Here is a 16,786-nt window from a genome sequence, read left to right as displayed (position 1 = left end):
TGGAGGATGTTACTTCTTATCTGGAATGTTCAGACGAGCAAATCTATATCTGAGATGAATAGCGCAGTGGCTTCAAGATCTGGCACCTCGCCATATAGTTTTTCTACTGTAAGTGTGTGTGTGTGTGGGGGGGGGGGGTTTGGAGCTAGTGTCTCGTTCGGACCTCTCGATAGAGTATGCTGCTTTCAGGTCTTGGTGTGTTGGCCAGTAGTTTTTGCTTCCTGGGTCCACAAGCAGAGACAGAAACACCATCAACTCACTGTTGTGGGCTCGTTCGAGGTGGACAGTCCTGACCGCAGTGGCTAAGGTCTATGATGCTTTGTTGCGGCAGCCTAACATGGATGCCCTAAAAAATATAAAATAAAACATGAAGTAAAACAGCTAGGGAACTTTTTGCCCCCAAATTTTGTGTATTCATTATCAAAGTATTTTTAGTTCGTGAAAAAAAAAATCAATTTTCCAAATACATACGACGAATGAATCTTACATGTTTCCTTGCCTGACAAAACTCAATAATTTTTATCAAAATCAATGTTCTACACCAGGTCTTGTTCTATAAACAAAATAGCCAAATTATTGAGTCGTACATTCGTTAGCCTTGATCGTCAGTAATTCTTAACGTGAGCTATAAATACTTACTAAGCCCCACTTTGTTGCAATTGTCAAACATGTGAATCAAGATATTTGGGACTGAAGTATTAAGCTAATATTTTTGTTTAAAACTCAAGAGCTCAAAGGGTCCTAGTTTCGTAAGATTGGGGTCTTCTGAAGAAACTGCTACAAACTGTTGAAGACTTTTTTTCGTTTTGTCATTTTGTCTATGTGGCTAACAGCGCTATCGAGATTGATTTTGATATGAGCTTTCAATAGGCGACACATATTCATACTTTTCTGTCAGACCATGAATTAGTTCAAATCGGGTGACTATTTCTTGCACAACCTGCTCGATTTCTCCATAGCTCTTTCTTGTGTTTGAATACAGAATGAATCTTCACCTCTTTGGCCTGGTATCTTTTTGTTGTGAACAATACGTCTTTTAGGTTCTGCACTAACCCACATTTGAGCACAAGCTTTCGGCACTGGTAATTCTGACTTTTGCGATGTCCTCCCGACCAGTAGCTTAAAATGAGTGCGCAGTCCGAAGCAGATACTCCTTTTTTTATTTTGCGCATCATTTATTTTAGTTGATTCAGGGGCCCAATATCCAAGGGAATTGAGAAAATTAAAAGAATGCATAGCCACTAAAAATCCGCCTGTTTCAGTAGAAAAACTTGTAGCTGTATTAGTCAATGTGTCCTGAGTTTCTGTAAGTTTTGAACATCTATTCAGAATTCAGATCCATCCTGACGGTTTCCTCTCTGCCGCTCCAGATGTCTTCAACCAATCGCTTAAGGCTACTTCCGGTAGTTTTGATTAGGTCGTGTGTAAACATGCCAGTGTACCGAAAAATGTCTAGAATTTCCCCCATCTTGTTTAATTAAATCTTGAGCCTTGCTGTTAATACTGCTACCTACTTGTAGACAAAATTTAGCTAACATTTGAAATTCAGTAGTCTGTGTCTGTTCTTTTATGCACGTTGGGTCGTTTTTATGGGGAAAGTTCGTGGAAACAGGAACTAAAACATACTGGATGAAAGTTTGATACCCTTCACCACTTGATTCCCCTTTCAGCCGGCTCATTGCTTGCTACGCCTCTGACTCTAAGCAAAGGTTTACATATTTTGGTGGGAAGCGTGGTCGTGAGGCCAAGTGCGCTTGAACTTGGCTTGGCTACCTAGAAGGGGGCTCGAAGTTCGACACCCGACTCGGGCAGAGTTGTGTTTGTTGAACTTACCTAAAGGCAGCACGGAAAACCAACTCCTAGATATCCTCTCTCCCCCCCCCCCCCCACTGGTCCACAACTGAGATTGGACCAAAAGCGCTCTGAGCATGCTATAAGCATGAAAGTAGCACTATATAAAAGCTATAATAATAATAATAATAATTTAAAAAATTTGATTTAAATTTAAACATCATCAGTGATAATGCAAATATCAATAACACTGTTTTGTTTTTTTTGCTAGACATTGAAATGTTGATATAATCGAATTCAGATCGATAGAAATCTATTGCCTTGTTAATCATTATCTCCCTGTATAGAATGTTTGTAGAATTAGGTGTTTCTAGTGACTTGTATTTTATTTGTGGAATTAAAGTTCCTGATTATTTATTGATTCATACGCTGAGGTCAGATGTTAATGGATTAGTTTTGCTGCTAGGTTATGCATACAAATATGTTCAATGGACAAATCTATCTTTTCACATATTCAACATCTGCCAATAAATCGAAGGTAACTCCAGATAATTCAGGAATGATCTATATTTATTAATAAGATAATAATAATAATAATCTTTATTATCCATAAGGAAATTTGTCTTACAATTGCATTACACCAAACAAAACACTATAACTATTAAAAAAAATATACATTCACACCAGACCCACTCAAAATTTACATGTGAAATGTTTATATCAGATAGTTAAATTTTATTCAAAATGTGTACATGCTAGTGGGAATAAAGAGTGTTTGTGCCTATTTGTCCCTACTTTCGGTGTCTTGTATTTCTTTTGTGATGGCACAATGAATATGAATGCTACAATAATGTTACAATTTGAGATTTAAAATTGAGAAAATAGCAGAAACAGTACTTTTTTTTCTGTGTTTTGAAAAAAATATTTTACGATAGAATAAAAAAAATATAACAAAATATGACTTTTGGTCTCCAATCAACAATTTTAAAATACACACTACATTGTCTTTAGGTACCCCCACAAATGTCTGTTTTGTCACCCTCAAACAGATTGCGTCCCAATTTGTTGGTTAAAATCTTGTGAAGATCACGCTGCATTCAAAACATCAAAATTAAATTTCGAATAATTATTTTCAAGAAGAAATTATAATCCAGATAAAAAAGAGGAAACTAGTTTTAAAAGATTATTTAAAAAATACATTAGAGAGATGATAGTGTCCATTGTTTTGACTGGACAGCTTTTTAGCTCAAACTACAAGGGTCAGTGTAATTAACTCCTTCAATCCACTGGGCTGGAAGTGCATATCTGAAATAAACATTTTAACATATAGTTCTTAAACTAATTATATGAATATTGTTCTCTGTCCATAATCTTATTTGTCTGTCCGTCCGTCCGTCTATCTATCTATCTATCTATCTATCTATCTATCTATCTATCTATCTATCTATCTATCTATCTATCTATCTATCTATCTATCTATCTATCTATCTATCTATCCATCCATCCATCCATCCATCCATCCATCCATCTATCTCTATCTATCTATCTATCTATCTATCTATCTATCTATCTATCTATCTATCTATCTATCTATCTATCTATCTATCTATCTATCTGTCTGTCTGTCTGTCTGTCTGTCTGTCTGTCTATCTATCTATCTATCTATCTATCTATCTATCTATCTATCTATCTATCTATCTATCTATCTATCTATCTATCTATCTATCTATCTATCTATCTATCTATCTATCTATCTATCTATCTATCTATCTTCTGTCAATGGGAGAGCAATTTACGCCCGTTCTCGCATTGTGTTCAGACCAAACTGGTTGAAACAGTGAGTGGAGTGATTTGGTTCCTCAAAATAGTCAAAGGTGATTATGAAATATTAAAGAAACCCTAACCCTATTATGTCTGTAGTATTTACTTGTTTTAATAGGCCGCGGGATACACATTTGAGACCAAAAGAAAATCAAGTGCCAATACAGACACAAACGGCAAAAAGAAAATCTAAATAGACCTCTGGCCGACAATTGTTATGCCCGCGCTAGATGTGGCAAAATATGTAGGTCACAGCTAGGGCTGCGTAGCCGTTGGGAAATACAGCATTCCTCATTGATCTTCGGACTCGAAGACAAGCCTTATTTACGTATCGAAACGTACTTGCTTATTAACTTGCAACTTCTCATGTGACCTAAGTGACAAATCCTTGCTATGCATCCATAGTCACAGGCACAGATCTATTCAATCACCAAACTCTCTCTTAGAGCAACGGTTCTCAACCTTTTATGCTCGGCGACCCCTTTTTTACAATCCCCCACTCTGACGCGAGCCCCCCCCCCACACACACACGTAGAACAATAGAAGAATAGACAAAAAACAATCCATATTTTCGATGGTCTTAGGCGACCCCTGGCAAATCGTCAATCGACCCCCCAAAGGGGTCGCGACCCACAGGTTGAGAACCCCTGCTCTAGAGCGTTTTTAGTCTTCTTTTCCCTATTTTTGTTGTGTTCGCCGTCTGCGACCCAGTGCCCTTCCCTCTCTTTATGCTTGTTGTCCCAGTAGGCCTAGCCTTCTATCCTGCGCTTATTTCTACTGTTGGTGTCCAACGTGAAGAGCTCTCTTCGCGCCGACAGACACATTAAAGGGGGGACGATACTGTCGTAAAGTTTTTTGTTTAAAGGATTTATCAATACAATTTATGACCAAAACAATTTCTATTTGACGCTTGAAGTATGTCACGGATGAATGTGTGTATATTTGTATAATCTATTTTTACACTCTGCGCGAATGACCGGAAGTGTGTTTTGTTGTCAGACAGAGAGACCATCTTGTGTGTGATATCCAGTAAAGCTGATTAAAGTTTATGTGTTTAATCTAGTGGTTTCATTGTTTTATTTCGTTAACTAGAACTGAACCAGGGACACCTAGAGACGTATCGAGACCTAAGGTAGATTCTATCGAGTTATAAGTATAAATAGAATAGGAAAGCTGTGACAGAGTAGAGTTCAAACAGTTACCTTTCTTTTTTGAAGAAAATATAAGACAGTCTGGCGTACAGCTCGAACGACGAACGGCTGCAGACAAAGGCAGCGATCGTATTGCAAGTGAGAGTGAAGCTGTAGGGGGGAGGGGCCTGGAATCAGAACACAAAAAAAAAAACGTGTTCCTTTATTCGGATAGAATTCTTACTATTTACATTAAAGTTTGGCTTTTACAGACTGGCGAAATACATGATAGAATTTTTACTATTTACATTAAAGTTTGGCTTTTACAGACTGACGAAATACATGATAGTACTCTTACTATTTACATTAAAGTTTGGCTTTTACAGACTGGCGAAATACATGATAGAACTTTTTTTCGAGCAATAAAAAAAGAGCTATTTGAAAAATGTGGCTATTAACTCACACTGAGATGTGTCTTGGACTCACAGTCCAGGTAAGTTCCAATGTATACATTCCTCTCGATTCGAGTGAACAAAATTTCACATCCGGGTTTTGGCGTGGAAGATTCCAATTCAACATTTGTCAGGTCTGCAAATTCATATTGTTTCGGTCTGTGGGATTAAAAAAAAAGTAAAGTTCCTGTTTCAGAGATGTCTGCAAGCGAGACATGAGGACCACAGACATCAATGAAAGTATGTGGTAGGAAGTCACGCAAGATCAAACAATATAGACACAGACTACGCGTGCTGGTACGAACCTAGTGATGATCGCGGCGCTATTATACTAACGCATATTAACTATGCAACTAATTCAATAGTTGCGACATTCCCACTACTCAACGTACTGGTAATTTTGAAAAAAAAAAACCCAGTTATCTCAAAACTGCAAGAAAATTCTCCAGAAAATCAAACTTCACCAAGATCAAGACAAAGATACTAATACTGCAAATATGCTTCCAATAAATACAACAAGAGACCTACAGCTCTAATAGCCAAGAGAACGAGAAAGAAAGCTGCCCTACTACATAGCCTTTAAACAGGAGCATTCACTGTGGCAAACTTTGACGCTCTAGAATCGGCTTGTTTAGCCACATCACATTCTGACGGGACTCAAGAAGAAACTAAAATAGTGATTCATCAAGGCAAATGAGGCATGATGAGCATTCATTCTCTCTAGAGACAGAGGAAGCCATTTTAAGGACGGCAACTTTGTCTGGGATTTAGAAGTGGTCAGTTGTAGCGTGTTCACTATGTAGATATGCAGTTTCGTATCTACGGCAGCTGGTCAGCCATGGTCAAACTCAAAAACATATAAAATATACATTTTTAAAACTAAAAAATTAAATAATTGTAACTTATTTTTAAAATAGTAAAATTAGATACAAATTTCAAGTACTCTAGTTCTTTTTTTCCTTAGACATGGCTTATATAATATGACTTATATATCAGTGTGATGGATTTTTATTAAAGCTTATGAAAACGTGTAGGGAGCCCCCACAAAAATTCTGCCCCTGCGACCTCCACATACCTAAATCCGCCCCAGGTTGTATTGCGTGTGCCCACTTAATTTCTAATGGGTACCTGACTTTCGTTGGGGAAAAGTAAGGCCTGGCCACATGACACCCTCGTAAGCCGTTAGCCACAGAAACAGATGATATCTACATCATCTGCCCTATAGACCACGAGGTATGAAACGAAATTACCCAATTTCTGATTCCAATTTTTATTTTAAAGTAGCCGAATTTAATAAATCCCTTAATTGTATTTCAATTTTTGATTTTAAAGTAGCCAGATTCAATGTAATAAAGCTGAACTTTACCAATGGAGCATAGTTTCACAACTCCCTAGCTAATCTTTTATCGAGTGTCAGCTAACGTACTGCAGTTTTACAAAGTTTATATCAACTCACTCTGTCTGTCTGTCTGTCTGATTAAAAGGTTTTTACACATTATTTGTCCCACACCCAATCTCGGATCAAACTGAACTTTGGCGCAATTATTTCTTATCTTATCTTATCTTATGTATTGCAAAAGTTACTTCAAAAAAGAAGATTTACCGGACAAAACTAAGCAATTAGTTAAGTATTGGTAATTAATTAATTGTTTGGTATCGAATAAAGGAAATAAACTGTACTTGACAGATGGGGAGGTATATGTTGAATTAGTCACGTTGAGCCAAATAAAACAAATGGGAACAAACATATTTCTAATCGCACAGATTTATTATTGTTAGTCTAGATCTATTACAAATTAAATCACATGACTGATTCAAACTAACTGATACAATTACACTTCATATAAACCTTGTTTTATTTTTTCTTTTGATATGTTTTCTTGTTTTAGATATCAACTTACTTGTAATCAATTGGTCGTTTGACATCATATTGCTGTCCATGAATTATTCCATAGTCATCTTCAGACAAAACTAAAATGTTCATTCTATGGACAACTCCATTGACAGATTCCTCAATATAGTAAGTCCAATTCTGAAGGACAATACATGTTTTACAATTACTATTAATAGTAAGAAACTGTTTTGAAGTCTGAAGATTAAAGGTGAATGCAATACTGACCCAGCAGCTACCTACATTTTTAGTCACATCTTATTCAGACAAAACCGTTGTCCGCCAAGCGTCTATTTAAGTTCTATCTTCCCGATGACCGTGCTTGCTATTGGCGAGGTCTTTTCTTTGAGTCTCAAACGTGCGTTTCGCGTGTGTCCCGCGACCATTGCGACTTGTGATAAGATCTCCAAGACACCGTACAATAAGAGTTCTGTTTCCTTCATTAGTCGCATAACGAAAAACATATTCTATGTACATCTCTTATCTTATCTTATATAATACAGACGCTACTTCAAGAAAAAAAAAAGAAGATGATTACGCATCATGCATCTAATCATGCATGTTAACCAATGACCTAAATTCTGCTAAGTCACTGGTTGGCTCATGCTCTAATAGAACTAGGGAAGAAGGATCATTTGTACAAATTTGTCCTATCAGCTTTAATGGAGAGGATGTAGATGTAATCTACATATGATTTTCGTAAAATAAAACAACAACAACAAAAAAAAGCAAACAAACAAAGTTTAGATAACCTATCAATAAACTTTAAGCAACCTCAAATTTAATAAACAACTCAGTTATCGGCATAGTACGGCTGACTACGTCATATTTGTCTGGCCAAAAGTAAGAATCCATAAAAAAAAATTACCAATTAGTTAATTAACTATTGGTAATAAATTATTTTCTTTGAAATCTCAAATAATGGAAAGAAATAGTAGTTGACTGAAGTGGTGGTATAAGCTGAATTAGTCCCCTTTCCAATGGAATAAAATACTACTTGACTGAAGTGGTGGTGTAAGCTGAAGAGATAGAGAAGCACGTGACTCAATGTTGTTTGTTTACGATTGGTGAATGAGGTCCATTGATACACTTAATATAAGCTTTTTTTTTAAATTTCTGTATTCTGTTAGTTTTTAACCCCAATGTATAGCCAAATTTAATTTTCTTTCTTTTTTTTTTAATTTGAAAAATTATAACGATCAGACTAAGTTTTTAACCCATGTCGCATACGAACTAGTAATTCTTTTCTCAGCTATATACATCAACTATTAAATTTGTAGAAAAATTGTTAGAGCCGTTTTTTTGAGATCAACGTTCAGGTTCTGCCCAACCCCCCCCCCCCCCCCCCCCGTCGATAAAGTTCTGAGTAGAATAGAGGTTTTGTAAAAAGGCATCTTTCAAGTTCATTTTTCTACATTGGGAAATAAATCATTAAAAAAGTAAACAACATTGCATGAATATGCACGTATAGTCCCACCATGAGCACAACAGTAATAAAATGTAGACATAGATTATGGGGGCTAAATTTACTAGGCCACAAAACTATAAAGCCGTATGCGTGTTTAATGTGTTTGTATACCAAAAATCTATATAAACAACAAAGGTGTAAAAACTTACATCCGGAAAAGCTGCTATTTCCACGGGTCTCCAAAGGGCTGAAATGACGTCGTGCTTATCATTGACATCAACATCCAATTTGTCCACAATTTCCTGAACTTCGTTGCTGTAGGAGGCGCCTGCCATAGTGGTAAAGCTATAGAGGTTCTCGGACAAAACTGCAGACAAATTAGAACGCCTTGAACGTCAAAGATAAGGTTAAGGGTTTAGGGTTTAGGGTTTTTAAAGAGACAAAGTTAGAAGGGTTTATCGTAGATAAGGGGAAATGTGTGACCACCTATTGCACGAAATAATTGAGACCGAAAGTTGCCCGAAATGGTACAGATAGACCAAATGTTGCCCGAAATGGTACAGGTAGACCAAATGTTGCCTGAAAGGGTACAGGTAGACCAAATGTTGCCTGAAAGGGTACAGGTAGACCAAATGTTGCCTGAAATGGTACAGGTAGACCAAATGTTGCCCGAAATGGTACAGATAGACCAAATGTTGCCCATAATGGTACAGATAGACCAAAAGTTGCCTGAAATAGTACAGATAGACCAAATGTTGCCCGAAATGGTACAGATAGACTAAATGTTGCCCAAAATAGTACACATAGGCCAAAAGTTGCCCGAAATAATTGACGAAGACAACCTATTACTCAAAATCGAGATTTACAAGCTATTGCCCAAAACCGCAGAAGTAGACTAAATGGCGCCACAAAGATCACCTAAAGGAGTTGCAATGACCTCCTACGTCTGAAAGTAAAAAAAAAAAATTAACCTATTACCTAAAGTGGTTCATTTTGACCGCGTATTTCACAACGCAGTTGGCAGAAGTGGGAAAATGTTGCTCAAAGTAGTCGATTAGCTGACTTAGTGAGAGGTGAGGACAATCACAAGCATTTGCTAACCAACTCACACAGCATTGCACTTCGACGCAAGCCTTATCCACAGCAACTACCACAACCAGTTCACCACAGCAACTACCACAACCAGGCTACTACAGCAACTACAATAACCAGTTCACCACAGCAACTACCACAACCAGGCTACTACAGCAACTACCACAACCAGTTCACCACAGCAACTACCACAACCAGTTCACCACAGCAACTACCACAACCAGTTCACCACAGCAACTACCACAACCAGTTCACCACAGCAACTACCACAACCAGTTCACCACAGCAACTACCACAACCAGGCTACTACAGCAACTACCACAACCAGTTCACCACAGCAACTACCACAACCAGTTCACCACAGCAACTACCACAACCAGTTCACCACAGCAACTACCACAACCAGTTCACCACAGCAACTACCACAACCAGGCTACTACAGCAACTACAATAACCAGTTCACCACAGCAACTACCACAACCAGTTCACCACAGCAACTACCACAACCAGTTCACCACAGCAACTACCACAACCAGTTCACCACAGCAACTACCACAACCAGTTCACCACAGCAACTACCACAACCAGGCTACTACAGCAACTACCACAACCAGTTCACCACAGCAACTACCACAACCAGTTCACCACAGCAACTACCACAACCAGGCTACTACAGCAACTACCACAACCAGTTCACCACAGCAACTACCACAACCAGTTCACCACAGCAACTACCACAACCAGTTCACCACAGCAACTACCACAACCAGGCTACTACAGCAACTACCACAACCAGTTCACCACAGCAACTACCACAACCAGTTCACCACAGCAACTACCACAACCAGTTCACCACAGCAACTACCACAACCAGGCTACTACAGCAACTACCAAAACCAGTTCACCACAGCAACTACCACAACCAGTTCACCACAGCAACTACCACAACCAGTTCACCACAGCAACTACCACAACCAGTTCACCACAGCAACTACCACAACCAGGCTACTACAGCAACTACCACAACCAGTTCACCACAGCAACTACCACAACCAGGCTACTACAGCAACTACCACAACCAGTTCACCACAGCAACTACCACAACCAGGCTACTACAGCAACTACCACAACCAGTTCACCACAGCAACTACCACAACCAGGCTACTACAGCAACTACCAAAACCAGTTCACCACAGCAACTACCACAACCAGCTCGCCACAGCAACTACAATAACCATTTCACCACAGCAACTACCACAACCAGCTGGCCACAACCAATTTTGATAAAACAAGTGTAGATGTATAATGACAGTTCAAACTCTGAGGAAATATATTCTTTAACTTAAGAGCGGTGTTTCCCAAACCTTTTCCTTAACGGAACCCTGTCGCATTTTTTGAGTATTTAGCGGAACACTTCGCTTATTTTTTTTAGAGAGGTTAACTCACGTGGTGGCCTACTAGTTAATTTTTTAGTAGTTTGTGAAATACCTTTTCGGTGCACGCGGAACACTAGGGTTCAAATGTTTAATGTCATTATCAATAATGCTATCTTTTTTCAATGACACCTATGATAAACATTAAATGATACAATTTTTGACCAGAAGATCTATCATAAAGTGTTCGAAAACCAATGTGTTTATTTCTTTGTTTTACATGTTTCGGACGTTACTCCAGAGTTTGAGAACTATTACATTCTAGCCCAAACCTTCAACAACAAAACGGCGTTTGGAAGATTCGAACCGAAAGCTATCATACCTTACCACAGAACCAGGAAGCCAGTAAAATGAACTTCTAAGACTGAAAGAGACAAAGATATAGATGCCTAAAGTCACGCAAGAATAAAGACATTCCGGAGTGCTAATTACAATGCCAAAGCCTTGGTCAAAGAAGTATTTAGGTTTAATAGTGTAACTGGCAACACAACTGCAGACTCTTTGGCCCACCAGGGAGGGCAAATTCCACCCACTGAACAGACTGCAAGCTTTCATCAAGCCCTGGCTATAATACAAAAAAACAGAAATGGAAAAGTGGTTTGAGCGCTGGGACAAGTCCCAAAAAAGCCCGTGGAGTCTGGGAGCGCATGAGGCGCCCTGACCGCACTTCCCCGTGGTGGAGGCTGTCCATGCCTGAGCAAGCTATTATAGCACAGTGCAGGACAGGCCACTGTCCTGTTGGCTCATATTTCTCGCGGCTATGGCCAAATTTTGATTCACGGTGCCCCCGCTGCGGGGAGGAAGAGGAAACCGTGCCTCATATTCTGTTTGACTGCCCCAGACTTGCTGATCTCCATCTCGACAGGTCTGGGAAACCCAAAATTCTCGACCTGTATGGCGACATGTATGCACTACGCAAGACAGCAGGGTTTCTGTCCAGAGCTTTTGCAAGAGAGGATTTGAGCCTCTCAAGCCCTCACTCTAATGGAGTTTGATGATGATGATGATGAATAGTGTGAAATCAAAAACAATAACAGAATTATATCTATCTTGCACAAAATTTTTAACTTCTATATATTCTCTCTAACTTAGAACAAATTGATAATTTAAAGAAATGAAGAAAAATTAATAGATTAAAAAAACAAACATAACTGGCTTTACCCTCTCTTGCATATGTCGTAAATCTGCATGACACGATGAGAAACAGAGACAGTTTGAGGCTGGTCATTTTTTTGGTCCACGTCTGCTCTCTCTACTCAATCTGAAACTGCCTTGATGCACGCAGTCATGTTTTTATAGAGACTAGAGCATTAGCACAGCTGTTCGTGTGTCGTTTTTTTTGTTTTTCAATAGTTCAAACGCATTGAGACGGTTATCTTATGAAACATCTTCAACAACTAAATATGTTGGCTAATTAAAATGACATTAGAACTAATATAATAATTACTTGGAGACGGAGGCACCAGCGGATCTAGAACTTTTGAAAAAGGGGGGGGGGGCATTTTTTTTCCATCTAAGGACACACAAACATTCGAAAACTAATTACATTGGTTCACTTTCTGCTTAACCCTAGCTGGGTTCGAGGCGGAGCCCCTCACCATGCGTTTTTTTTTTTTGCATTCTTAGTTGCACAAACGCATTCTCCCGACGTCTACATTTATCACTGTCCATTCTATTAAATATGCAGGTCAAAATAAGTCAAATAAAGTCAGCTGGTAGCACTTGCAGGTACTGAAGTGTGAGTGACAAGCGAGGCACATGATGTCTTTATTTAGCAAAATTCATCGTAATGTTAGTCGTCGTGTAAAGCGACACCTCTTGTATTTAGCCTGTTTCGGACAGAAGAAGACAAACGATGGCTGAACACTCTGCGGAAAATCGGCTGTCATAGCGTGTACAAAACTGGTAGAATAGTTTGGCAGATATATATGCAAATGTCTGTTTTAAAAAAAACTTGGAAAACAATGTTTGTACTTGATAAATATTGAAATAATAATTGATAGACCCCAAATACATTGCAAATACAACCAATTCTTTGTTTTAGAAAATACCTTCAGAATAAGGCACCCCACAGGTTCATAAAAGCTGATGTAGATTTAGATTAAGGGGGTTTAAGGGTTAACCCTGAAAAAAAACAGTCTACGAAAATATTATAACATTATATATTATAACATGAAAAACAAAAAAATACTTAAAAAAACAACAAAGTTGATATTCATCGTACTTGTATCAATGAGTTTGGAGCAGTCATGTAACTAAATATGTAATAGATCTAGACTAACAAGGCAAAAGCATTTATATACAAAAGTGTCAAAATATAATAAAGGAGCATATATTATATAGATATTTAACTAATTTTGTTCATAAAATGTGATTTCTTGAACCGCCCACCCACCCATTCGCCCTCTTGGTTAAGGGGGGCGGGGGGGGGTCGATGGCGCGACCAGTTCCCCGCCCCCGATCCACCAGTGCTAAGTGAGTATTTAGACAGAAAAGACACAACTGTAGTACAGTCATGTCATGTTCCTGAGCCAATAAAACAAATTGTCATGTTCCTAAGCCAATAAAACAAACTGTTATGTTCCTAAGCCAATAAAACAAACTCTCATGTTCCTAAGCCAATAAAACAAACTGTCATGTTCCCAAACCAATAAAACAAACTGTCATGTTCCCAAACCAATCAAACAAACTGTCATGTTCCTAAGCCAATAAAACAAACTGTCATGTTCCCAAACCAATAAAACAAACTGTCATGTTCCCAAACCAATCAAACAAACTGTCATGTTCCTAAGCCAATAAAACAAACTGTCATGTTCCTTAGTCAATAAAACAAACTATCATGTTCCTAAGCCAATAAAACAAACTGTCATGTTCCTAAGTCAATAAAACAAACTGTCATGTTCCTAAGCCAATAAAACAAACTGTCATGTTCCTAAGCCAATAAAACAAACTGTCAAGTTCCCAAGCCAATTTTAGTGGCTTTATTTTTATTGGGAAGCTAAGTCCGCTCGAACTTGACTTGGCTTGAAGGGGAATCGAGGTTCGACACCCTAAAGGCAGCACGGAAAACCTTCTCCCCTCCACTGGTCCACAAATGAGATTGGACCATATCGCTCTGAGCATGCTAAAAGCATTAAAGTGTAAAAGCTATAATTTATTTATTTATTAATTATTATGTTAAAGAGTATAATAACAATATGCAGTGTGATAAGAAATGCATGCCAAGGTCATACTTCGATTTTTTTTTTCGCAAGACGAACCTGAGGGTGTAATTAGATTCTGATAGCGCTTTTCGCATTTTGACAGTCGAATATGTCATATTGACCTTTTATAATAGACTAGTAATTGTAAAATAAAGAGCAACCGTACTTTTGGATAAAAAAAAGTAGACATATGTAAATATAACAAGGTTACAAAGACAGTTTGTGTGGAAACACAAACTCAAAATAGGCCGCCAAAGTGGTCCACCCAGGCAGGTAAAAAGGCAGGTTTCAATATTTTCAGAAAGAACATCAGAATGAAATTCTATCATAGACAAATGACAGAGAAGAATGGAAAAAGAAGGTTGACAGATCTTGTGTGGTGCCCCAGTGGTCCACAGACCATAGGATAAGTGTAAGCGAATGTGAAGTTAGATGTGAACCTGGCCTAACTAATGTCATATAATGAATATATAATTGCTCTAATTGTTTTGTAAAGGGACAATGTCTTATTTCTAAATAAAATTTAAAAAAATCCTTTAGTTCAGTGTTATATTACTGTGAGACGGCCCTGCTGTTCACGCGATAATATGAAAAACTACTTATTCATTGTTGTTTTAAATTATTTTCAACTTATATGCATACTAAATAGATTTTTTTCTCTTTAAAAAAGTAAACTTTTTTGTGTGTAAATGTAGTAGTTAGTATAACAGAACTTACTTAACTTGGCAATAGGAATGTAAAAAAATATTTTTTTTGACAAAAAATCTAAAACCGTTTGCATAAATGTGTTAAAAGTATGACGACTTCTATTCCCCATACTAAGGAGCCGCCAGTGTTTGTTATTATTAATAGTGAATAGTTGTAAAAATGGTGTATTTTTTTGAAAAAACTGCTTGCATAAGTGATTTAAAAAATTAGATTTTTCGCTTTCAGAAAAGAAAAAAGTAGCCGTTGCATCCGAACTTTGAATGGTCTAAAATATTATGGTGTCAGATTTTCACTATCATTTCTAGTTTACGAGATCTAAACGGGACGGACGGACAGACATTCTACACAAAACTAATAGCGTCTTTTCCGCTTTCGGGGGCCGCTAAAAAACTAGGAACTACAAACTATCAATCACCACAATTCAGTCTTCCTCCATACATACTGTTCATTGAAAGTATGAGTGCCTGGTCGTGCGGTTTGCACGCTGGACTGTCGTTCGGACTTATCGATGGTCCAGGGTTCAAACCCTGCCCGCTCCCATCCCCCGTCGTCCTGCGGGAGGTTTGGACTAGGAAGTAATTATCTTCAACTCTGAAGGAACATCCGAAATAAGTAAAACATTTTTTTTTACATCACGCCCAATGCACAAGGTCCTGTTTGTCGCCTGTCGTAATACGGCCAGCAGGGACATTGCACGATTTTCTGTGTGTGAGATGAATAAATGGAAAGGCCTGAACTTCACCTACCTTCACCTATCCATTTGTCTGTTGGAACAGTTGGGGCGCCACACAAGATTTGTTTTCCGTCTTTCTCCGTCTTTTGCCTAGAATACCTTTAAGTGACAGGCCCGTCTATTCTTTTATGCTGTCTTCCAATAGCGTTCTCTGCTGCCTCTACCTCTTTTTCTTGGCACTGTTCTCTGTAGAAAGGTTTTTAGGCCTACTAACCTTTAGGATCTAGTGATGTTATTAAATAAGTTGAATCTTATCCATTATATCTTGTTTTTTAAATGTATGTGAAGAAACAAGTCCTTATAAGCCTTTTATTGTGCAGCATTCAGACATAACATATTTACAAGGCGAACATTATCTACAGATAACCAACTCCACTAGCTAACTTCCGCTCTTCTTGTTTACACACTCGTCACTTCCGCCAAGTCCCCTAACTCCCCGGTACCCAACACTTGACCGTGTGTCACGGTTGACCACACATAGTAACCGTGTCAAAACAATGTATAACTACAAAATATCAATCGCCTCAGTTCTGTCCTCCTCTATACAAAATGTTCATTTGATTGTACTTGATTTATCATACCCAATGGACGAAGTGTTCTTGATGAACTGTATAATCCTTTCTTGTTCTTTTATAAATGGTGTTTTTGTTGAAAATAAAAGGGTAGCTAATTTAGATTTCAAAACCAAAGAGTTCTCTTTCACAAGACAAAAAGTAGTGGTCACACCTTTTTTTTTTTTAGCATGCTACATAATAGTGAAATAGGATTTTTATAAATGCTTTTACATTTTGAGAACTAAATATGACAGACGGACAGACAAAATGACAGACAGGCGACTTAAAGCTAATAGCGGCTTTTCTCCTTTCGGAGCCGTTAAAATATTTGCAAAAGAACAGATAGTAAGTGAATGGCTGAATGCCCGTATGTTCAAGGAATAACAGACGCGCATGCAGTACTTTTAAGCAGACATCAAATATTCGAAATTATCATCAGTAGAAAAATTACCTTCTTATCATGAGGTTGCAATCTGTATACCGCGCGAATGATAGTTATCCGTATGCTGGCTTCTCTAGCCGTGACCCTAATTAAACATAGCAGAACTAGAGCGCGCGTTTTTCCTAGGC

General features: G+C 38.1%; 1 protein-coding gene across 1 annotated transcript; it reads right to left on the bottom strand.

Moving 5' to 3' along the window:
• Positions 1-2,343: 2,343 nt before the first annotated feature.
• On the bottom strand, positions 2,344-12,299 carry LOC106067908 (uncharacterized). Its single transcript, XM_056015770.1, has 6 exons — positions 12,180-12,299; positions 8,703-8,860; positions 7,096-7,226; positions 5,206-5,353; positions 4,815-4,930; positions 2,344-3,096 (listed from the first exon to the last, which is right to left on the bottom strand). The coding sequence occupies exons 1-6, from the start codon at positions 12,244-12,246 to the stop codon at positions 3,033-3,035; spliced, it is 684 nt and encodes a 227-aa protein (XP_055871745.1). The 5' UTR covers positions 12,247-12,299; the 3' UTR covers positions 2,344-3,032.
• Positions 12,300-16,786: the final 4,487 nt, after the last annotated feature.

Source organism: Biomphalaria glabrata, chromosome 1, assembly GCF_947242115.1.
Source record: "Biomphalaria glabrata chromosome 1, xgBioGlab47.1, whole genome shotgun sequence".
Lineage (NCBI taxonomy): Eukaryota > Metazoa > Mollusca > Gastropoda > Planorbidae > Biomphalaria > Biomphalaria glabrata.
Note: the sequence above shows the minus strand (reverse complement) of the source record. Positions and strands in the feature narration are given on the sequence as shown.